This window comes from Rhineura floridana, chromosome 22 (assembly GCF_030035675.1).
Source record: "Rhineura floridana isolate rRhiFlo1 chromosome 22, rRhiFlo1.hap2, whole genome shotgun sequence".
NCBI classification, from domain to species: domain Eukaryota; kingdom Metazoa; phylum Chordata; class Lepidosauria; order Squamata; family Rhineuridae; genus Rhineura; species Rhineura floridana.
Window position 1 is genome coordinate 15,955,834 of NC_084501.1, and position 25,391 is coordinate 15,981,224.

At 43.0% G+C, this 25,391-nt stretch overlaps 1 protein-coding gene and 1 long non-coding RNA gene across 3 annotated transcripts; one reads left to right on the forward strand and one right to left on the reverse strand.

Annotated features, from left to right (window-relative positions):
• Positions 1-5,055: 5,055 nt before the first annotated feature.
• Positions 5,056-9,012, reverse strand: LOC133374832 (uncharacterized). Its single transcript, XR_009759999.1, has 2 exons — positions 8,849-9,012; positions 5,056-5,706 (listed from the first exon to the last, which is right to left on the reverse strand). It is a non-coding gene; the product is annotated as an uncharacterized LOC133374832 (long non-coding RNA).
• Positions 9,013-19,537: 10,525 nt separating this feature from the next.
• Positions 19,538-25,088, forward strand: LOC133375020 (uncharacterized). 2 transcript variants are annotated; one of them, XM_061606464.1, is made up of 2 exons: positions 19,538-19,619; positions 23,671-25,088. In XM_061606464.1, the coding sequence occupies exon 2, from the start codon at positions 23,693-23,695 to the stop codon at positions 24,563-24,565; it is 873 nt and encodes a 290-aa protein (XP_061462448.1). In that variant the 5' UTR covers positions 19,538-19,619; positions 23,671-23,692; the 3' UTR covers positions 24,566-25,088. The 2 variants fall into 2 exon arrangements, with proteins under 2 accessions (XP_061462448.1, XP_061462449.1); XM_061606465.1 differs by lacking the exon at positions 19,538-19,619 and adding an exon at positions 19,668-19,922.
• The last annotated feature ends 303 nt before the right edge of the window (positions 25,089-25,391 follow it).

A 25,391-nucleotide genomic window follows, 5' to 3' on the forward strand; every position in this document is an offset into this window, starting at 1 on the left:
AGTGATATGTGAGCACTTAGGGGTTTGCACTTAAGAAGGACCTTCCTGGTTGTATGGATACCATCTCAGAAAAGTCCCAACAGCTGCTGCTTAGGGGGGAAAGCTGTACCTTAGTGGCAGAGCACCTGCTTTTGAATGCCAAAGTCCTCAGCTTCCATCCCTGGCATCTCCAGGTATGGATGGGGGAAATGCCTGTCTGAAACCCTGGAGCGTTTCTGCCAGTCAGTGTATGTCAGTTCTGCACCGAGACAGCAGTGCAGGCGGGGCCTGGAAATTCCTGGGTATTTACCAGGGCGGGAAAGTCCTTAGCTGGCAGCCTGGTCGTAAATCTGCCAGGCTAACAAGGATGAAGCGTGATAAGGGCAAGGCCCTTTCCAGGCTTACGTGCCAAGCCAGAAGTCCAGAAGCAAGGTCAGTAGAGGTCCGGGTTCAAGTGCCAAGGGGTCAGTCCTAGATAAGGTTCAGGGAATCTGGAAACACACGAAGCCACGCCTGACGTTGTAGTCAGCAACAAGCTGAGGCCAAGGTTTGTCTTTGAAGGAGCAGGTTTGTCAGCAGGTGTGAGCCCTCAGCGTTTTGGTCTTAAGTGGACAGGCCTGCCCCTCTTCTGCCTGACCTTCTGTTGTCTACGTTCTGCAGGTGAGGGGGGAGTATCCTGTTCACTGTCTGCGTCTGGCTGAAGGGCTTCAGCTGTGTCTGGGGTGCTCTGCAGCTGAGGGGGAGTTTCCTCCGTTTCTCCTTCTGGGTCTGCTGCTTCTGGGTCTGCTGCTGTTACTCCCGAGTCATCCCCGTCTGATGAGTCCTCCGATGGGGCCATGACAGTGTAGATAATACTGATTTAGTATTCAGGACTGAATATAAGACAGTTTGGTATAACACAGCTTCCACTAGCTCTGTCATACAGCATTTCCCTATGGTGTGGCTTTTGATGTTCAGCGTCTCCTATGGTTTGTTCCACCTTTGCCACGTTGTACCTTTTTGGTTTTGTTTGCTTTTGAAATGTTTTATTGTGTAACATGAGCGCTCTGGTCGTCTGGGACACACAAAGTCAGAATAAAATGTATACAATATGTCAAAGATGGAAAACCTTTGGCCTTCCAGTTGTTGTTGCTGCTGTTGCTGCTGCTGTTGCTGCTGCCGCCATTGTTGTTACTGCTTTTTCCCCCCTGATTCCTGTCTTTCTTGACCATTGGCCATTGGAACTGATGGGAGTTAAAAGTCCAACTACAGATGGAGGAATCTGTCCAATTTGGCTGCAGTTTCTTATTCTTCCAGTCTTCTGTTCCATTCGCCGCATTTGTGTGACAGTTTGCGCACTGATGCCTGCGGTTTTGCTGAATATCCCAACCAATCTCTCCTAATAAAATGCATCTGTGCATGCTATCTTCACAAATACATGTTGTTGTTTTTAATGTAAGCTTCCCCTTAACATCTTTGTACACACACTCTTTTGGTTAGGGAACTGCACCACAAAATTTGGAGTGTGGATTTTGATGCGTAACTGCTGTACATTTTTAATATTGTTTCCAGAAGTGCCAGTTTGGTAGGTTCACATTTAAATGTGAACCGATCTGCAGATCTCTCCCCATCCCTAACTCCAACAGCATCTGGCTCCCAAGGGTCCCATCTCTGATATAAATGGATAATATATATCAGTCGGCAATTTTGACAAAAAAAGTGGAGCAACCAGTTGCAAAGCATTTTAACATCGAGGGTCACAGCCTGCTGGACTTTTCCATTACAGCGATAGAGATGCCAGCAGATCCAACAGCATTGACCAAAAGGGAGAACTTTTGGATTTACTCTCTGGACACATTGGCACCACATGGCCTGAACCTGGAGGTCAGTACCACCACTACTTAGCTTCTGCAAAGGAAGCCCCTCTGAGCATTCCATCCTCAAAGCTCTATAACTGCCACCTTGGTAACAGCATTTGTACGTTAGCAGCTGATGAAGGCGGAAGCTGAAACGTTTTATTAATACAATAAAAACCTCTGTTTGGTTAATCACAATTACGTTCATATATTTGCTGTCAGAAACACCTTCTGTAAACAACCCATCTGTCCTCCTTCCCCGGAAACAAGGCATCTTATAATTACCAGGAAAACTCATATATTCCTTTTGTACAAAATACCTGGCTGTTGTTCTTAATTCTCAGTTTTCCCTCCCTCTTAAAGAGTAGGTTTCTGTGTCTGATTGGTTTTTTTTTCATACAACAACACTGTAATTTCCAGGAGGGCCTAGGAGGCATCTTTTGACCTATTTTAGCACATCAGAGCACTTCCAGGCACAAGTGCGTTAATCAGTTTGCCTGTAGCACTGCAGTATTTATGAAGGGAATTTAGGAAGGAGGACCACTCCCTCCCCAATTTAGGATTATGCCTTTGAACCTGCTGTGTCTGGCAGCCTCTTGAGTTCTCTTCATTGTAATTGCTAAATCATCAGAAATGCAGGTATAGGGTGAAAATGCTGGAGGCATGTTGCTGGAAGGTGCAGACTAGGGCCAAATTTGCACTTCAGAGCAAGGCACCAGATGCTGAGGCCAAACAATGTTGAGTCCTTTGTTGGGAAAGTGGGTTGCCATCAGGAGTCACCAGAGGTAAAAGTAGGAACTGCCCGCTCTTGCAGGTGCCACTGCCCCATGCGAACAGCTACTAGAACTGCAATTCTGAGCATCCTTCTAGGCCAGTGGTGAGGAGCCTTCTTCAGCCGGAGGGCTGTGTTTCCTTCTGAGCAATTTTCTGTGGCCCACATGCCAGTGGGTGATCAAGGCAGAGTCCAAAGTGGGTGGAGCTAGGGATGTAAATGTGGCCTTTTTAGAGGCTGCTTTCTACACATGCACCCACCCACCTCTCTGTTCAGGGAAGAAAGGAGCTTTCTCAGAGTTCCAACCAGACAAAGCATTCCAGTCAGACCCGGAGGGAAAGGGTAGGGCTGCGGAGAAGGTGTTTCCCAGGGAGGGTCCTAAGGGCCAGGTATAGATGCTTGGAGGACTGCATTTGGTCCTCCAGGCCTGAGGTTCCCCACCTGTGTTCTAAGCAGTGAAGTGTTCAAGCTCAGAATTGGCCTCTGCCACCCATTGGTCCATCTAGCTCACTATTGCCTACACTGACTGGCAGAGGCTTTCGCGTCCTACCTAGAGAGGCCAGGGATTGAACCTGGGACCTTTTGCATGCAAGGCAGATGCTCTCCTAATAAGCTGCATCCCTTGCCCTGTGAACAGGCAGTTAAGTCAATTGAAAGACAAGGGTCATTGGGCAACTTTAGACTCCTGACATTGGGGTGGGTGGAGCTGTTTAGAATCATTAGCATTGGTGATATTCATCATTACCATCTTTAGATGGTGATGTGTATTCAGTCAGTCGCTTCCAAATGTAGCAAGCTGGCACTGTTGCATTGTGTGGGTGTGTGGTCCCTCCTGTTCATTCAGGCGAGTGGGGCGTGGATGTCTGTCTCCAAAGTCCTACTTGGATGGCACCACTACAAGCACCGTCCTTTATCAATTAAGGGAGGGAGAGTTATTGCACAAGTAGACAGCTGCAGAATACAACAGAGTGGATGGAACCTGTTGCAATGAGTAATGCAACAGAGGGAAAGACAAAAAGAATCTCCAGCAGTGACCTGTGCTAAGGTGACAGGCGTCTTCAAAGATCATTTTCCTGTTTCTGTCTGTAGAATGTTAGATGTGGTTCCTTCCGTCCCAGACTCCATAACTGACTTGTAGAAGCAGGGATTCAGTAGCATTTTGTTTTTGAGATTGTGACTCTGATGGCACAGACCCTCTTAGAGATGAATTCTGTAAGCCGTCTTGAGATGGGGAAGAAATTAAATTCAGTTTGCATTTAAAGGCCAATCTACCTAATTCACCCTTTTTGAAGCAAGGCAGAAACCAAAGCACCGCCATCTTTCAAAATTCCCCCTTCTCTGAATTTTGCAATGTAGCTCTCTAGCCAAGTGATGTGTTCAGAAATGCAGGTGCTCAGGGCAAGTGTGCATAAATGCACATTCATTGGTGAAAATAGCATGTGTTATAATTGGGGAAATTGCTTTTCAAAAATGTGGGTATTCGGCAAAATTGCTTACAACAATACAGAGAAATTTGCACTAAGATGCTGATGAATTTTCATGAAGACTTTTTTTAAAAAAGAAATCATAAACTGAGGTGGAAATCTGGAGAACTAAACTTAAGATTCAACAAATGAGAAACTGAGAGAAACTTATGTTGACACATTTGCCCATCCCTGCTCTTGAGACCTAGGTAAAAGGTAAAGGTGTCCCCGCACTTATAGTGCGAGTCGTTTCTGACTCTTAGGGTGACGTCTTGCGACGTTTACTAGGCAGACCGTATATATGGGGTGGGATTGCCAGTTCCTTCCCCGGCCTTTCTTTACCCCCCAGCATATGCCGGGTACTCATTTTACCAACCATGGATGGATGGAAAGCTGAGTGGACCTCGACCCCTTTTACTGGAGTTTTGACTTCCTCCTCGAGACCTAGGGAAATATTCAAATAAAATGTTGCACTAGCGTAAGGATTAGCACTAACACAATGGGATGCCTCCCTTCCCCCACCTGCACGTCCCACACTGTCCCCAGATCTGCTCTGGAAGGCTGGAAGAACCCCCAGAAGAGATGCAGGCATTGCCAGCAGAGAGGAGAGGGGAAGATCATTCCGTTGCGCAAGAGCCTGTGGTGGAGTAGCGGTCAGCGTGTCTGACTAGAACCTGGGAGACCAGGGCTCATAATCCTCACTCGGCCATGACGCTTGCTGGGTGACCTTGGGACAGTCACTATCTATCAGCCTAGCCTACCTAACAGGGTTGTTGTGAGAATAAAAGGAGGAGAGGGAGAAGAACCATGTAGGCCGCCTTGAGCTCCTTGGAGAAAAGGTTGGTCATAAATGTAAGAAATAAAAAAAGAAGGGATAACACTCATGGAATCATCTTCTTAACACTATGTTGCATACAGTCCCCTGTGGGGCTAAAGGGAGAAGTAAAAATGCTGTAAGAAAATAAGCACAACTCACACGTTGAACAACTGAGTCACAGAACAGAGATTCATGCTTTTCAAGGTTTATTGTCCCCAAAACGAACACTGGGCAAAGGCTTGGTGTGATAGAGAAATCAGTTAAAGAACGAGATCTGATCTTACATCCGCAGAAGGAGATCAGCTGCAAAGGGAAGTATGTGGGAAGGACATCCCAACACCATGTGGCGAGGAAGAAGCTTTCTTTTCTTTTTCTGTTGCTACACAGAGCATAATCTCTGGGTGGCAGGGTGAAGGCAAGTCACAGAGCTGTGCAGAAAGACAGAGGAGCAAGTGAGCATTTAATAGCAAACCCATCAGGGTGAGAACCAGGCATGAACTGACTGAGAGACCTTCAGCCCCTGGGCTTGGCCATTTCTGGGTCTGTCTAACAACACTGGTTCTTAGGCATGCAACAGTTCTGGCTATATTGGACTGGCATACAGCAACAATACTGCATGGGCCGGACGTAGATGACCTTGCAGGACTGTCCAGATGATCCACAGCAACCGCAGCAGGACCCACAGCAGGACCCACAGCTAGAGCCACAGCCAGAGCCACAGCAAGAGGATCCAGAGGAATAGTAGCTCTGCGTGGGCACACAAATGAACTGCTGGTTTGATTGGTTGCCTCCGCAGCATGTACAGCACTCAGAGCCCATCTTAGTGTGGAGGTAAAAAAACTGAAAAGGAAAATAAAGAGATGGCTTTAAAAAAATAATAACGAATGGTGAAAATTCCTCATGCATTTCCCCCCCGCCTGACTGTTCATCAAATGAATGAGAAAAGAAATTGCATTTGGAAATTATGAGTTTCCGATTGTGAGTTATGACAAATTATGAGTTAGGCCCATCTAACTCAATGGGCTTCCGTTAGTCATGTCTATTGATTGCAAAGCTTCTGCTCTGCTCTGAACAGGAATTAGTTGGATACAATGGGTGATAGCCAACTAAGTTCAACTCAGAGTAGGCCTAAATTCATTATGTTGATTAATTCCAATGGGTCTACTCTAACACTGGATGCCCCTTTTCCACAATATGGTATTTATTTATTTATTACATGCAAAATATTTTATCTACTTAATTTTGTAGAAGGTCATTCTTCAGACTCTGGGTAGTAAATGATTTATCAATAACTGGGCCAAGTCCAAGGTTCTAGCTTTGGTGTACAAAGCCCTATACAGCTCGGGACCAGGATACCTGAAAGACCGTCTTACCCCTTATATACCCAGTAGATCTCTGCGCTCTGCAGGTGAGGGCCTCCTGCAGATACCATCTTATCAGGAGGTCCGTTCTGCACAACATAGGGAACGGACCTTTAGTATGGCGAACCCTACCCTGTGGAACTCCCTACCCTTAAATATTAGACAGGGGCCATCTCTGTCATCTGTTTGGTGCCTATTGAAGACCTTCATCTTTCAACAAGCCTTTTAAGTTATCCCATTCTGCTTCTGTGTTGGAATTGCTTTTTAATATGCTTTTAAACCTTTTTTTAAAAAAACACTGTTTTTAAATCTTTTTTTTTTAAAAAATCTTCAAATCTTTAAAAAAATGTATTTAAAGTTGTTTTGTTTTAACGTATTTCAATGTCTGTTTTTATGATGTTTTAAAGTGGTTTTAGTGGTTTTTGTTTGCTGCCCTGGTCTCCTGCTGGGATATAAATCAAATAATCAAATAAATAAATATATATATCAGTACACAGGGGGAAAAACTAGCACACTGGGGAGCATTTTTCAGACTACACATGGGAATTCCTGTAACTGAAGTAGTTGCAATAAGCAGCGTAGTCTTTTATCAATATTGGACTCAGCCAATTTATGCCAAAGGCGCTCTCCATCTATTAGATCGAATGCTCATAATGTTTCTTTCTTTTTTCATTGTAAATATCCCTCCATATACATAACTAGCACATCCAGATGCATACTAGAACACTAGAAATGTCATCCCTGCTATGCTAGATTTCTATCATCATCATCACCATCATCATCATCATCATTAATACTACTATTACTACTACTGACAGCCCTTCACCCAAAGGTTCCAGGGCGGGTCACAACAGTTGCCAAATACATCATTAAAAACAGTTAAAACCACATCACAAAAAATAGGGTGAGTCCTAAAGTTATACATCTCAACTGTCAACGGCCAGGGTAAAGAGGTGTACCTTTATGTGTGTATAGATTCATCTTTGAAATGTCTTTTTATTTGTCTAGGCAAAATAAACTACTCACACCAAAATGTTTTTTTTTTAAACCCACTAAGAAATCTTAATATTGAATCAAGGGGAGAAAGACTGCGCATGATGTATTATCATCCTGAAATCGATTATTTGAAAAATGAGACAAACACTGACGGTTTCTGTTTGTATTTTGCATGGAATGTGGACGGGTGAGAATTTTGATTCAGTTTACATTTCGAGCATAATTATCAAATTCTCCCTTTCTGAAACTATATGAGAACCGAAACACAACCATCCTTTGAGATTCAAATTTTGCGATGCAGTTTGCAATCCAAACAATGTTTACAAAAATGCATATTTTGGGGGGAAGTGTGCATTAAAATGAATATATCAGTGAAAATATCATGCAAAAATGTGTTATATGATGAGAAAAGGCTGGCAAAAATGTGTACATTAACGAAAACATGCTTATTAGGAGACACATGCATTAAATGCTGGAGAACTTTCATGAGGATTTTTTTTAAAAAAAATGCAAATTGCTGCAGAAATGTGGAGAACTGAATTTAAGATTGGAAAAAAATGAGAAATATATATAAAACAGCAGTAGGTAAAACCACACCCTTATAAGAGGCAACACAGATTTCTTCCAATAATACATCAAGGACATTTTGCTGCCACGGCTACTGATCAGTTGATTACCACATCAACTCCTTCAGTCTGAGCACATTGCGCACACATTTTAATAAGCTGCATATAAAATCTTCCAGAAACAAGTCTACATGACATCGCATGCACAGATATACAAATTATTAAGCATTTCACAGTGACAAATTCAAAGGGTGATATTTGGTTACATCATATAGACCCACTGAAATCAATGGGTTCTGCTCATGGTAGATCCATTGAAATTAATGGATATGACTCACTTCAGATAGATAGGGCTATATCCAGTGCTAGACCTACTCAGAGTAGATTCATTGAAATGAAGGAAGATGGCTAACTTACACCTATCAATTCCAATGGGTCTACTGTGAGTAGAACTTAGTTGGGCACCACCAGAGTAGACCCATCTAAAGTCAATGGACTTCCATGAGCAATGGCAGTTCTACTTAGAGTTGTTGTTGTTGTTATGTGCCTTCAAGTCGATTACGACTTATGGCGACCCTATGAATCAGTGACCTCCAAGAGCATCTGTCGTGAACCACCCTGTTCAGATCTTGTAAGTTCATAGCTGTGGCTTCCTTTATGGAATCAATCCATCTCTTGTTTGGTTTTCCTCTTCTTCTACTCCCTTCTGTTTTCCCTAGCTTCAGAGTAGTTCTATTTTAATTATTTGAATCATCCCACCCATTTTACAATGAGAAATCATCTTATCTATTATCATATTTATATCCTCCAAGGAGCTCAAGGTGGCGTGCATGGTCCTCCCCTTCTCCATTTTAACCTCACAACCACCCTGTGAGGCAGGTTAGGCTAAGAGGCAGTGACTGGCCCAAGGTCACCCAGTAAGCTTCATGGCCAAGTGGGGACTTGAACCCTGGTCTCCCAGGTCCTAGGTCCAACACTCTAACCACTATGACACCACTGGCTTGCTTCCTCTTAACATCTATAGCTTCAGCACATAAATACCAGAAAGGAAAGACTTACCCTGTTCACAAATTGAAGAGGTAGCAAAAAGCAGCGAAGTCAAATGAATGAAGAACTCTGGGCCAGGGATGGACTTTTTATACAGCTCCAGACAAACTAAGCTCAGGAAGTGAGACACGGATGGAGAATGGAGAATTCTTGCTTTGCCAACGAAGTGTTTGCCTTCTTCCGGTTGGGCCTCCTTGATTCAGTCCTGAGATCCACATTTTTGTATAGATACGCAGCCAAGCCCTGAGTTGATGAGAGCGATTTGGTAAATAATGATCCAGAAGAGCTTGTATCAGGGCTGGGAGGCAGAAGCCAGGAGGCAATTTTTGGAAGATATGCATGAGGATGAGGACATTCAAAGGACATTGCTCACAGTGCATCCAGCTTAAGGGTAATGATAAGGATCTAGGATCCATAACACCTTCTGTCCCGATATAATTGGCCTGCCAGTTGAAGCCGCCTCCAAATCCTCGTAATTTCTCTCTATAAAAACAATGTAATGAACAGCAATTGTTCATAAAAACATAATTGAAGCTCAAGCCAAGGTAGGTAGGCCATGACAAGACACATGGATAGTCGGGTTCGGTTAAAGGCATGAAGTGATGGGATACTGAGATAAAGGAAGGAACAACTTCTAGTTCACTGTTGGTGGTGGGAGGGCATCACTGTACCTTCAACTTACCATGTCACATATGTTACTTTATGATCACAAGAAGCAATTTTATTTATGGCATCCAATGAAGCAGAATGCTGGAAGGTTTGGGACAGACAAAAGGATTCACTTCTTTCTGCAGTGTATAGTTAACCTACAGAATCTGCTCCCACAGGAGGCCACCAACTTGGTGATGGCCACCAATTTGGATGGCTTTAAAACAAGATTAGACAGAGTCATGGAGAATGAATCTATTAATGTCCACTAGCCATCATGGCTATCCTCTGCCTCCACTGCTAGTGCCTTGTTTGCCGCCCTGGGCTCCTGCTGGGAGGAAGGGTGGGATAAATAAATAAATAATAAGTATGGCTTTAAATATCAGTTGTTGGAAACTGCAGGAAGGGAGAGTGCTCTTGAATTCAGGTCCTGCTTGAGGGCTTCTCATAAACAGCATTACAACACTCTCCCCACTTAGCATTCCTAGCAATAGGCATTGAGGAGAATACTTTCCCAACAGCGAAGGTAGAATAATCATGCCTAACTAAAATCCATTCATTTCAATGGGTCTGTGTGGAATAGGACTAACGATGGATGTAAGCCCCTTGTGTCATGAAGCCAACACGTGAGATTAGGGGAGTTAGTGGTTCCATGAATTAAAGCAAACATCTCCACAACTGATGCAGGTCTGAGCAACCTGGGGCATGTAGGTGTGTGAGAATCTCCAGCATGTTAAATGCTCTGCGCATAATTTTCTACAGTTTAATGATCATAATAAAACATACCTGTTTGGTGGTAGTGTGTGTGTGTATTTTTCCTACCTCCTCCAGTTGTTAGTGAGGAATGGTGACTTGTTTCTCGAGCTTTGTTTGCAAAAGGGCTTCCCTACAGGGCAAAATCTGTCACTGTGGCACACCCAGGAAAGCCATGAAGTAGACAATCCTAAAAACCATCGACATTCTTTGAAAGGCCATCTCATTTCCGGGGAATTTTGTATGTACTGCCTTCAAGTATAAAAGGTCTTTCCTTTGCTTGTGTTCTTATCCTGATCTTGACTTTGGATTGGGCAAGTCCACATGGATCTTCCTGGGGATTTCTTCCCCTCTCCCTCTCTCATAATGCTAGATGTCAACCCAGCATGAAGCACTGTACAAAAGGCAAATGCCACACTAGGGATCATTAGAGAAGGAACTGAAAACAAAACTGTCCCTATCATAATGCTGTTATACAAATCTGTGGCATAGCCGCACTTGGAATAGTGTACCCAGTTCTGGTTCAGAACAGACAAAAGGAAGGACTTCTTCACTCAGCACATTGTGGAATTCACTCCCACTAGAGACAAGGATGGCTACCAACTTGGACAGCTTCAAAAGAGGATTAGACAAATTCAGGGAGGAGGACAAGGCTATCAAGGGCTACTAGCCAGAGATGGACATGTTCTGCCTCTGCTGTTGGAGGCAAGTATAACTTTGAATACCAGTTGCTGGGCATCCCAAGTAGGGAGAGTTGCTGTCGCGCTCATGTTTCCTTGTGTGGTCTCCATAAGCATCTGGTTGCTCACTGTTAGAACAAGAACACTAGGTGGGTCACTGGCCTGATCCAGTAGGCTCTTCTTAAATTCATATGCTAGAGGTGGAGGAAGAATCAGTCGACTTATACACAGAAATTGGCAATCTTTCGCCTGCTGAGCTTTGCAAAAATCATCCATTGTGGATTTTTTTTTTTAAAAAAAATGTCCAACCAATTATATGCAAAATGAAAAGAAAAATGAAGTGGACTGCCTTCAAGTCGATCCCGACTTATGGTTACCCTATGAATAGGGTGTTCATGGTAAGCGGTATTCAGAGGTGGTTTACCATTGCCTTCCTCTGAGGCTGAGAGGCAGTGACTGGCCCAAGGTCACCCAGTGAGCTTCATGGCTGTGTGAGGATTTGAACCCTGGCCTCCCAGGTCGTAGTCCAACACTCTAACCACTGCAACACATGACAAACCAAGAAGTATACATATTACACTGTACTATATTTCTGCTTTACATTTTTATAAGTTTTGGTACACAATACAGGATAGCAACATAGGACCCATCTTATATTGGGTTAGACCCTTGGCCAGTTCAGCTCAGTACTGCCTATGCTGATAGACATCAGCTCTCCAACATTTCAGGAATTTGAGTCCCTCCCAACCCTGGAGATGCCGTGGATCAACCCTGAGACATTCTATAGGCAACACAGATGCTCTACCACTGAGCTGAAGCTCTTCCATTAAATATAATAGCAAGATTCCAGTCCTCATGGTTCTGAGGAGTTGCCTTAAGTGAAAATGGAGGCAGCTGTCCGCTAGTGAATCAGACCCTTGGTCTATCTGGCTCAATATTATCCACACTGACTGGCAGTGGTTCTCCACAGCTTCAGGAAAGGAGTCTCTCCTCACTCTACCTGGAGATGCTGCTAGGCCTGAACCTGCAACCTATCTCTATGCAAAGCAGGTGCTCCTCCTACTGGGTTCATTGATATGCATTGTTCTAAGTATCTGTTTATGTGCTAGCTACTTTAGGAAACCTGGAGTGGATATCTGTATAATATGTGTAGAACATAATATGTACATAATGTAATAGGGATAATGATGCATATAATAATAGTTGTAATATGTGAAAATTATTTGTATTTTCTTACCTTGCATTTTTAGCAGATCTGGGGGTGAAAACCTCATTGAAATCAAAGAGAGAGACAGAAATTGGGGGGGGACCTCTATATGAATAACCTTGAAATTGAGATTTTCAGCAAATTTTGTCCTGATCACTTTATTCTTTATCCCCAGAGGGGTGATCCTCAGGCATCATGGGAGAATGTGGTTTCTCTAAATGTGGGCTGGATGGAACAACTATCAGGTGGATCCACAGTTGGCTCCAGAATCATACTCAAAGAGTGCTTATCAACGGTTTCTTCTCAAACTGGGCAGAAGTAATGAGTGGGGTACCACAGGGCTCGGTCCTGGGTCCCAGAGTGCAGGACACAGAATAATGAGCTCAAGTTGCAGGAAGATTTCGACTGGACATCTGGAAAAACTTCCTAACTGTTAGAGCCACACGACAATGGAATCAATTACCTAGAGAGGTAGTGGGCTCTCCAACACTGGAGGCATTCAAGAGGCAGCTGGACAGCCATCTGTCGGGAATGCTTTGATTTGGATTGCACAGGGGGTTGGACTTGATGGCCTTATAGGCCCCTTCCAACTCTACTATTCTATGGTTCTATGATTCTTCCTGGCCCACAGGATTCTCCCCAGCCACATCCTCTGTCCCCAGGCCACCCCCCCCTCTCCCCAGGCAATGCCCCTCTCCCCAGGCAACGCCCTCTCCCCAGGCAACACCCCTCACTGTCCCTGATTTGCACTCTCCTTGAGTGTTTTTGCCTGACAAAGGTGTGTCCTTGAATTCTGATCATGCCTCTTGCTTTTCTGGATGGGGGGTGCAGAAGGGTGTGTGAGCACATGTAAAGTAAGTCTACTGTACAAAGGCAAAATTTACATTTGTTGCCCCACCCACACTTGCTTCCGGCCCCGCCCACCACTGCCATGTCACTCCCAGAAGATTGCCCAGACAGGAATGCAGCCCTTCATCTGGAAAAAGTTACCAAAGGGAGGTACAAAAAAATGTTATGAGATGAGATAGAAAATATACAGGGTGACATAAAACTATATTCTTCTTAAGAGTATACTAGGGATGGAAATATCTGTCAATGTTGGTTCTCTCAGTTTCTCAATTTTCCAAACTTAAATTCAGTTCTTATGTCTGCAGAAATTTGCAATTTTGTTTTTTTTGTTTTTAAATCCTCATGAAAATTCTGCAGCATTTTAGAGAGAATTTCTCCTAATAAACACATTTTTTTCTGGGCAATTTTGTCTAATGTATACATTTACGCAAGTGTTCAGTGTACTGCCTTCAAGTCGATTCCGACTTATGGCGACCCTATGCATAGGGTTTTCATGAAGCTGAGAGGCACTGACTGGCCCACAGTCACCCAGTGAGCTTCATGGCTATGTGGGGATTCGAACCCCGGTCTCCCAGGTCATAGTCCAACACCTTAACCACTACACCACACTGGCTCCTAATATAATGCCTTTTTGTATGTAAATTCCACTCATGTATTCATTATTGTGCTCGTTTTCCCCTATGCATTTTCATAAACATTGTTTGGTTGCCGCACTGCATTGCAAAATTTGAGTAAGTGTAACTTTCGAAAGATGGCTGAGTTTCAGTTCTCATATTGTTTCAGAAAGTGTGAATTTGATAGGTTCAGCTTGAAATGCAAACTGAATTAAATTTCTCACCCATCCCTAGAGTACACCCATTGAAACAAACAGACCTAAGTCATCCATGTTGACTAGTTTCAATGGTTTTCCGTTTGACGAGGACTAACATCAGATATAGCCCACAGATTCTGGGACCAAAAAGTCATTGCTATGGTTTCTAGTACAAACTAAGTGTATCTCTGGAGCATGTGATACCTTATGTTGTGTACCATCTGAGGTGGGAAGTTGCCAGGCAGAGTTAGGCAGGGCAAGAGATGCTGTGGGCAAAGTAGTAAGAGAGGGTTATTATGCCCTCCATGACCTGGGTGTGTGTGCTTCCAGTAGATCTCTGGATGACCATTATTGGAAGCGAGATGGTGGGACAGCTGTACCATTGACCTGATCCAGGAAGATGCTGGGGGTTACGCCAGACTCTGTACAAGGTGAGTGATCAGGTGAAATGAATGCTGTTTCATTTGCATTGAATGCTGATTTCAGGTGAACATCAGGAAAAAAAACTTCCTAACTGTCCGATCAGTACAACGATGGAACTCGTGACCTAGGAAGGTGGTGGGCTCTCCAACAGTGGAGGCGTTCAAGATGCAGCTGGACAGCCACCTGTCAGGGATGCTTTAACTTGGATTCCTGCATTGAACAGGGGGTTGGACTAGATGGCCTTACAGACCCCTTCCAATTCTATTATTCTGTGATTCTACCACTGAGCTGTGGCTCTTCCAGATGCTGCTGTCTCTCAAGTCACAGCAGAATGTGTCATTTTAGAGTGCAGGTGCAGGTGGATTAGACCAAACCACTTCAGACAGCAGGCAGGGGTGGGGAAATGCCATTTCAATGGCCATGGATCCCAGAAAGTGATTGTCAACCTCTTTAGTAATTATATATAGAGAAAAATAGGGTTGTGGAGGCCCCCTCCAACTCTACAATTCTAGGATTCTATGGTTCATTCTTTTCTGCTGCTATTGAATTGCCTTTTTCAATTGACTTTCTTTGCTTTATTTGATTATTGGTTAGTTGAATATTTGAGTGATTTAGTGAAGTGAAAATTGAGGGGATGAAGTGATGTGGTTGGCTGTAAGGAGAGTGTAAGTGTTGAATGAATGTGTGTGGGAGGAGGGGAGGTGTCTGCTTAGATCAGCTTTGTGCAATGTGAAGGTCAGCAATTTTGGTGATGTTATTATGATGGTGTGTTTATGTCATGCACTTCCTATGATGATAGACACTAGGTTACATTTTGCTGTCATATCGTAACATATTTTTATATGATTTGCTTGTTGTGGTTCTTAGCTCTTCTACTTATGTACATTGTTCAGAGATTATTTAATGTTCATTTGTGTAATTTAAAATGCAGAATTAGTCATAACAGAAGTACTAGCACTGGTTGGTTTTGAATGTAGATTTGCATTGAATTTCTTACACTGGTTCCTTTTGTTGGGGTATGTGAACTGGTTAGAGATTTCTGTTGAAATATATGTGGATTATTATTATTATTATTATTATTATATTTTAATAAAGATTATGATGTTTGTGTTATAGTGTTTTGCATTCCTCCAGTGCTGCCTAATAAAGACAGATGAGCCCATGTGTCATCTTCTTGCTAAACTATTTAATCAGGCATCGTGTTTGGAATCCCGGGGATTTTTTTCTTTCTCCTCATACAATAAAGCACCCTATAATTAGCCCGATTTCACATGAGTCAGCCTACAATGTCAGCCGGTAAGTCACAACCCTTGAAATCACGCCTCGGAGCTCTCACCTTTACTTCTGCGGTATCCGCTAATCTCTTTCTTTCCTTCTCTCAGTGGCATAGGCATCCTCCCATTTGGCAAACCCACCCTAAACGTCAGGCCGTGCCAGTTCTTCAAACCGCAGTACCCCAGGTGTGGGGAACATTAGGCCCTCTAGATGTTGCTGAGCTCAGTTCCCACTGTACCTGGCCATTAGCCATGTTTGCTGGGGGCGATGGGAGTGGTAGTTCAGAAACATCTAGAGAGCCAGAGGTTCTCCACACCTGCCTCACCCCAATGCACAAATGGCTGAATGTGAGAGTTTACTCTTTTGTCCTGGCTAGCTCTACCATATGGCAGAGTGTGGCAGCTGTCTTAGGCAGCAGATGCTGGGGTGGTGGTGGTGACAACAATTCTCCACTGTTCCTCCTCCCCCCACTCCTGAGTCCTCTAAGTCAGCCTGCTGTTCACCTCCTGAACTAGTCTACTGTTCTCTGGTAGGGTGGGGATGTTGTCCCATCACCATGTTGGTGAGAGATTCAGTTGCCAGTCCAGTTGGCTTCTGCATGCGGAATGGGAGCACCATCTTGTTCTTCGTCTGAGGTGGCCCAGTGTGTTTGGCCAGCCTTCCATGGAGCTCACCCCTTGTTATCTCAGTTTCTCACTCAGTTTCTCCCCATGGTATATGGCTAATTGCTGCTCAAAATTTTCACTTAGATCACATAGATCATCTGGGGAACACACACACACACATAATCCTATTGCTTTTTGCCTATCACTTTTTGCCATTGGATTGCGGTGCTTTCATGTCCCAAGTAATTTTTTTTAATACATTGGAATCATCATCATCTAAAAATTCATATTCATCTCATTTTTCAAAAAAGGAGGTTTTGAAACTGGATATACGTCATAAGACAAAATTAACCACATGTACTCTGGGGAAAGTGTTTTCCCCCCACAATTTATTATTCATTCATATATTTATTTTATTAAACTTATATCCCACCCTTCCTCCCAGTAGGAGACCAGGACATCTTTTTTAAAAAAGCTTTAAAAATATCTTTAAAAGCAATTCCAACACAGACACAGACTGGGATAAAGTCTCTACTTAAAAGACTTGTTGAAAGAGGAAGATCTTCAGTAGGCACCAAAAAGATAACAGAGATGGCGCTTGTCTAATATTTATGGGGAGGGAATTCCAAAGAGTAGGTGGCACCTCACTATAGTTTCACTTCCTATATTGTGTGGAGCAGACCTCCTGATAAGATGGTATCACCTTCTGATTGTGATGGTATCACAATCACCTCCTGTGTAACCCCATTTAATATTGAATCTCAAGATGCTTTTATTACCAAATAAGGTAATAGCATAAAATGGGGTAAACATAATAACTGTGTGGTCATATCATTAAAGACTATGTTATGACCTTCCAACTGGCTTCAAAGTACCACTTTTCATCTAAACTCACACTTCAGCTAAGAGGTCAGACTGTGTCATCTTCCTTGTGTTGGGAGGTGGATGGTTTTTGCCAAGTAAAATCTTACCTGCATCACTGATCCATGATCAAAAGAACATGCCTTGTTGGTTCAGACCAAAGTTCTGCCCATTCCATAGTTTTGCTTCCCATGGTGAGCAGCCAGATTCCTCTAGGAAGCCTCTCAAGCAGTGCAAGGAGACTTCTCAAATTGCCTGCCCACACCAAAAGTGGCATTGGTAGCTTTCATCTGAAGATGGAGGTTCTATATTGCCATTAGGGTTAATAGCCATTAGTAGACCTCCATTTGTGGCTTTCCAGATGTTGTTGGACTCCAGTTTCCCATCATCCCTGACCCTTGGCCATGCTATCTAGGCTGATGAGAGGTGAACTCCAACAGCATCAGGAGAACTACAGGTCCCCCAGCGCTGCTCTAGATATTTGTAGAATAGTAGGACAACTCAGGGGTAGCCAATGTGGATCCAGCAGCATTGACCAAAAGGGAGAACTTTTGGATTTACTCCCTGGACACATTGGCACCACATGGCCTGAACCTGGAGGACAATATCACCACTACTTAGCTTCTGCAAAGGAAGCCCCTCTGAACATTCCATCCTCAAAGCTCTGTAACTGCCACCTTGGTAACAGCAGTTGTATGTTAGCAGCTGATGAAGGTGGAAGCCGAAACTTTTTAATACAATAAAAACCTCTGTTTGGTTAATCACAATTATGTTCATATATATATTTTAGGTGATTAATGGAATCCTTATAGGGTTCCAGAGCAAGCTTGAGTGAAGTTCTGTTTGTTGCTTTCAAAACTGTCTTATATATATATATTCTACAAGTACTATAAGACAGTTTTGAAAGCAACAAACAGAACTTCACTCAAGCCTGCTCTGGATCCCTATAAGGATTCTGTTAATCACTTAATATATATATATAAATATATATATCTATATGCCACCTTGGTAACAGCATTTGTATGTTAGCAGCTGATGAAGGTGGAAGCTGAAACATTTTGTTAATACAGTAAAAACCTCTGTTTGGTTAATTACAATTGTGTTCATATATATATATATATATATATATATATTCTACAAGTACTGGATTTTCCATTAATTCGCTTATTCTCTGGGCAGTGAAAACTCTGCCCTCCATTGATTGAAATGAGTTCTCCCAAGCCAATAGCGTAAATGCTATGGGGTCATGGAATGTTTATCAATATTCAAACTTTTCGGCAGATATACCCTAGGGACAGATGGGGTTGTTGATGTGAAGGAGAAGAAAAAAATGAGGCAGTAGAAAGTTAATGGGGGTTCCTGTTTGTGAAAGAAAGGGTGTACATAAGAAGAGCCCTGTGAAAGGCCCATCTAGTCCAGCATCCTGTTCTCACAGTGGCCAACCAGATGTCTATGAGAAGCCTACAAGGAATACCTGAGACCAACACCAATTCTCCCCACCTGTGATTCCCAACAACTGGTATTCAGAGACATAATACCTCCAACTATATTATTATTATTATTATTATTATTATTATTATTATTAATAATAATAATAATAATAATAATAATAATAATAATACCCCGCCTTTTGGCCAAAGGCACTCAAGGCAGCTTACAAAAACACAAATATAAAAACACAATATAAAATACATCAATAAAACAATACAATTTACAAAATACAATTTACAAAAGTTAAATAACTACCCTTAGGCTAACAATGTAAAATGCACGGCACATGAGGAGAAAGGGACAGGGACAAAGCTATCATGGCTAGTAGCTGTTGCTAGTATTATCCTCCATGAATTTGTCTAATCCTCTTTTAAAGCCATCCAGCTTGATGGCCACCACTGCATGTGGTGGGAGCAAACTCCACAGTTTAACGATGATCTGTGTGAAGAACTCATTCCTTTTGTCTGTCCCAAATCTTCCATCATTGACGGACATCACCAACTTGAAAGTCTCAGAATGGGTGCTGAAAGGCACCATATCTGGGTCCCAAAGACTTGCTATCTGGAATATAGAGTGGTTCTTGAGGTGACAGGAGATGCCCACTGCTGTTGCAGATCTTCTATGTGGTTTGCAATGCAGCATGTGTGCGTGATGATGTCCATGATTAAGTCCCATCATAAGTGGATCTACAATACGTTCTGATCACCATTGGCTGTCATGCTCATACATTTCCCATTGCTCTCCCTCACCATCACGAGGCTGAGAACCAGAAGGTGATTTTTTTTTTCATAATCACATCTCTGCCATAGATGGCACTTTATGCCCTCAGGCAAATCTCTTACATCATCTCTGTTCTTTCTCTCTCTCATTGGTAGCTTCACCCAAAGCAGATGAGAGGACTGCCTAATTGTCTCCAGCTGATTAACTTCCCTGGACATGCAAACAAGGAAGCTGACAAGGCATTAGAGAAGGTGACAAATTGAAAGCATCATCCAGGCAGAAGGGTGATAGGGCAATTGTGAATGTATTTATTGATTGCTTTAGAAGTGACTGTGGAATGTCAAGAATTGTACCGCCCATTCACAGGGGTGACTCCACAACCCTATAAAAGGCCCTCAACCCAGCACTCCTCATAATCTTAGCTGTAGAACTCCTCCACAGACAATTACCAGGCTATCAGGTAAGTCAGATTCAAGTTGCTGTCTTTGGCATCCTTGGACAAATAACTTTAACAATCGCATTGGTTGGTGCCAACCAAGGGCTTACACAGAGTAGACCTGTTGGCATCAATGGGCTTCCATCCGTCATGGTCATCAATTTCAATTGGTCTGCTCTGCCTAAGTTAACTAGATATGAATCTGTGGTTCCCAAACTTTTTTTCCTCACGGACCACTTGAATATTGTTGAAGGCCTTGAAAACTGGAAATGGACTGCCTTCAAGTTGATCCTGACTTATGGCTACCCTATGAATAGGGTTTTCATGGTAAGTGGTATTCAGAGGAGGTTTACCATTGCCTCCCTCTGAGGCTAGTCCTCCCCAGCTGGCTAGGGCCTGCTCAGCTTGCCACAGCTGCACAAGCCAGCCCCTTCCTTGTCTGCAACTGCCAGATCAGGGCTACTGGGCTCCTTGGGACTACGCCGCTAGTGCACGGCTGCACAGGTGGCAGGGCGCACAACCGCTGAGCCACTCACTGTGGGGGTGATCTTCAGCTGGCCTTTGACACCCAGGAGACACAAGCAGGGATTTGAACTCACAGATTCTGGACTCCCAGCCAGGATCTCCTGCCCACTGTGGTAGGCCTTAGTGGACCCCTTAATGATTTTTTTTCTGCCCATTGTTGCCATTGTAATGTGCTGTGCCAGACATTGCATGATTTTTAATTGTATTTTTGTTACTTCTTTTATTTCTTATACTGTATTTTGTCATATTACAGTTTGCATTCCCAAGACTTCAAACTGAAATACAGTATAAGAAAGGAAAGAGACAATATGAATACAATTAAAAGCCAATATGAGTATTTAATGAGGACATGCCATAGACCACCTGAATTAAGCTCACAGACCACTGGTGGCTTTCCAATTCAGAGTTGTTTCTCTCTCCCAGCCCGATTGATAGAGGTACCTTGGGGACATAAGGTTTGTCATCACTGCAGAGGGTAAATGGATATTATCATGGCAGAGCCAATCCACACGCTCAGAAATATAATGTGGCCTGGCTCAGAGCTGTACCACTTTGGAATGGGAGGTGGGGAGGGAACGGTTGACCATTCCATGGATATTTTGAAAAGCTCTGTGCATTTAGCAAAGGAATAAATCAGGGAGATGGCCAGGCTGGGAATCAAACCCAACACCTGTGAATCCAAAATGGTTCCGTCCCATCAAAAGACTATACCACCAGGGTGTATAGTGTGTGTGTTTTGGGTGTGTGGTTCAGCTCTAAGAGGCAAAGAGGGGATTTTCTTCTGGTTTAGATAAATTACAAACATTTACATGATGCTACTGCTGATAGTGATACAGGATAGTATTCCGTGCTAGTTCTACTCAGAGTAGACTCATTAAAATTGATGGAGATGACTAACCTAGATCCATTAATTTTAATAGATGGCATTAGAACTAGTCTTACTCAGAATAAACCCACTGAAATTAACAGACATGACTAACTTAGATAAATTAATTATAATGGATCTACTCTAAATAGGACTTGTCGCATAAACTCAGGAGGGTTGTCTTTATCCATTGTGTATGTAGCATAGTTCTTTGCTAAGGATGCAGGAAAATCTCGTTTCTATTTGCATTAAAAGGCAAACTTAGCTATTTTACACTTTCAAAAACAATATGCGATCCAAAACATACCCAACACAGAGAAATTTGCTCTTTCTCTGAATTTTGCAGTGCAGTTCTCTTGCCAAGTAATATGTACAAAAAAAATGCATATACTAGGGTAACGTGTGCCTACAAATAGCATAAAACAAATGCATTGCATTGTGGGAAAATGCTTTGCAAAAGTGTGTATATTAGGTAAATTGTTGTTGCCATGTGCCTCTAAGTCGACTACGACTTATGGCGACCCTATGAATCATTGACCTCCAAGAGCATCTGTCCTGAGCCACCCTGTTCAGATCTTGTAAGTTCAGGTCTGTGGCTTACTTTATGGAATCATATTAGGCAAAACTGCATGCAAAATATGCATATTAGGAGAAATTTGTAGTAAAATGCTGATGAACAGGAGGGCTTTTTTAAAAAAAATGGAAATGCAGAGAGCTGAACTGAAGATTGGAACTGTGAGAAACCGAGAGAACCCCAAATAGACAAATTTGTCCATCCTTCCTTTCAGCTCGATTGCTTGAACCAGATGGGTACCTTTGGCAGAATACATTCTTTGAAAGTAGATGCTGAGTGCAGCATTCCCTTCAGTCCTCCCTGCTAATTGGTCTTGCTACATTGTAATCACAGACTATGTCCTTACTGTGTTCTATGGGAATGCTACAATTTGTTCAGACACTTCATCGAACACAATACTACACCTATCTGCTTCAGATGGTTTAGATAACAGGGTTCCACAGGCATAGGCAAGGACTCAGGAGCAAAGATATTGCTTGACATCAGGAGTGTGGAAACTCAGGCCGGGGAGGCACGTGTGTGTGTGTGTGTGTGTGTGTGTGTGTGTGTGTGTGTGTGTGTGTGTGTGTAGAAATATCTGACTTGTGTGGAATGTAACCTACTACACAAAGGTAAGGGTTGCATCTATTTCTCCAAGAGCTCCATCAAGAGCTCCATGGAATGGCCCAGGAACCATGTTCCACACACACACCAGTCATTGGGCTTGTCAGGTTCTTTTTTTTTCTTCAAAATGATGTGGATATGTATTCCTAAATCCAGAGAGGCATTCTCTCTGGCTCAATTTTCACGTTCTACTTTCTAAACTCCTTGATGATAGTAAAATTCAACAGTTGCTGCCCCTGTAACAATGCTTGAGGCGGAATCAGTTCTGCATGTTCTTTTTAACTATAGTTACTTTCAAAGGGCTAAAAGATGCTCTAATATGCCCTATCATGCAGTCTTCTCCAGGTTTCCCCTTAGCGTCTCTTTTGGTTATCCTCCTTGAGCTTTCACATACGGCACTTACAGAGTAAGCTACACAATTTTTGAGTGTGGCTGTTTTGAGCAAACCATACCTGATTGTCTGCTGGTGTTATCTATTGTGTTTGGTGTAATAGTAGTATTAATTATACTTTTTATTTTACATATATTCCAACTCTGCAGTTTGTATTTTTGTATTTATGGTCCATTGACTGTAAATGAACTATGATGATGCATTTCTCCACCCACTTTTGCCTTTCGCACCACCCACCATTGGCAAGTGGCCGCTGGAAGGCTGCTGATGCTGAAAAGCGACCCTTGGAGTGAAAAAAGGGTCCCCATCTCTCTTTTACATGGATGGAATGGGTTGTGTCCAGCTAGGTTCTACTCAGAGCAGGCCCACTTAAATTAATGAATCAAATTTGAAATTAATGAACCGAATGCTATGGCCAGACGGGTGATGGGAACATGGCACTGGTGTTGAAAGATTTTTACTAGCTTCCTGCCTGAGGATAGACTAGGTTCACAAGGCCCTTGTACTAGTGTACAAAACCCTGAACAACTTGGGCCCAGGATATCTTAAGGACCACCTAGCTCCCGTATGTCCCAGGTCATTCCTGGAGATCATCTGGGGAAGTACTATTGGTGGTCCCAATGGACCATGTCAATGAGTTGTACCTTCAGCATAGTAACCCCAGCTCTGAAGAGCTCTCTGTTAGTACAAACCAGGCAGGCACCATCCCTGCTGCTAAGCTTCAGATGCCAGCTTAAAACAGTTTTATTTCAGGAGGCTTTTGCACCATGAATGCTGTTCTCATGATCTAGGTTCTGATGTTTTAATCCATGTTTTAAATTTTGTTCATTATATGTTTTATTTACTTTGGTAAGTAGCTTTGAAACATATAGTGAAAATCAGGACATTATTATTATTGTTGTTGTTGTTGTTATTATTATTATTAATAATAATAATAATAATACAATCATTGCCACCAGCACCATCAGCACTGTCTTTTTGATATAGATATAATTGTGCATGTGCGTGCATGTGCATTTGTTGTAAACATCTTTGGTTTTTAAAAAATGAAATTGTGGTGTACGAGTATTTTTATAAATAAATAAACAATAGTGATAATTCTTCCATCTGCCTCTAGGACTAGTCCATGCTCCCTGGAGATGCATACTTCTGGATGTGATGATGGTCAAGGTTCCTACAATAATTATGGAAGATCAGTCTGCTCCGAGCCTTCATGCGGCACGTCTGGAGCATCGTGTGACCCCTGCCACTCTGTGAGGTGGACTGCTGAGGTGGACTGCTGCAGTGTGCCACCACAGCAGTACTGTCCCCCTGTGCAAAAGTATTGCCCGCCACAGCAAAAGTACTGTCCTCCCGTCCAAAAGTACTGCCCTCCAGTTCAGAAGTACTGTCCTCCAGTCAAAAAATGCTACCCTCCCCAGCAAAAATATTGTCCTCCTGTTCAACAGTGCTGTCCTCCAGTCCAAAAGTATCGTCCTCCTGTTGAAAAGTACTGCCCTCCCGTCCAAAAGTACTGCCCTCCAGTCCAGAAGTGCTGCCCACCCAGGCAAAAATATTGTCCTCCTGTTCAACAGTGCTGTCCTCCAGTCCAAAAGTATTGTCCTCCTGTTGAAAAGTACTGCCCTCCCGTCCAAAAGTACTGTCCTCCAGTCCAAAAGTGCTGTCCTCCAGTCCAAAAGTGCTGCCCTCCTGTTCAACAGTGCTGTCCTCCAGTCCAAAAGTGCTGCCCTCCTGTTCAACAGTGCTGTCCTCCAGTCCAAAAGTACTGTCCTCCAGTCCAAAAGTACTGTCCTCCAGTTCAACAGTATTGCCCTCCGGTCACAAAATGCTGCCCTCCAGTTCAACAGTGCTACCCGCCCAAGCAAAAATATTGTCCTCCTGTTCAACAGTACTGTCCCCCAGTCCAGAAGTGCTGCCCTCCACTTCAACAAACCTGCACATCCATTGGAGAGCCTGACATCTGCCAGATCCAGGAAATCTGCCAAGCACCACCACGTCTTCTGAAGAAGTAGCTACTGAGATCAATGAAAGAAAATGTGCAAAGGAGGACGGATTGTATTCATTGCTAGTCCTACTTAAAGTATATCCATTGAAATTAATGGACATGGCTAACTTGGGTCCATTATTTTCCATGGGTCTGGCTTGAGTAGGATTAGAACCAGATACAACCCAACACTTTTAATCTCTCTAGAAATGTTATTTTTTTCCTTCCTTCTTGGGGGCACCAATGATGTCTGTGCCCCATTAGGCAAGAGCATCTTTTATGTTAATTCAATTTGGCTTTTATCCACTGGGATTGAGCCAGTGTGGTGGTATTTATCCAAGGGCACACTGAAGTATGGGCCTCGTTAAGCTATTGCATACACTGAAGCATGGGGTTTGTAGTCTTTAAGCAATGTGCATTATTACCTAGCGAAAAATTTTAACATTTGGCATACTTTGTTGAAGGTAGTATTTATTGGAGGGTTTTTTTTGTTACTATTCTCATCCTTTGAACAAGCATGCATGCAAGAAAATAAAACTGTTGCAAAGATCCATCTCTCTCTGTTCCTCCAATCCATTCCCTAACGCTTCCTGTGTGCATCTGAACATTGCTATGTTCCCTTCGGGACATGTTAGATACACTTGGCTTAAGAATTCCACTATGACCCTCAGGAATATTTCATCACAAATTCCGTTATGCTGAAATCAAAACATAGATTCCTGTAAGGACATTTCAGTCAGAAATATTCCAAAATAATCCACCAAGTTCTGAGTAACATTTCCCACTGATCACTTAATATATGAATGTAGACCCTCACCAGATGCACTTCTGTGGGGAGGGAATTCCACAACTTA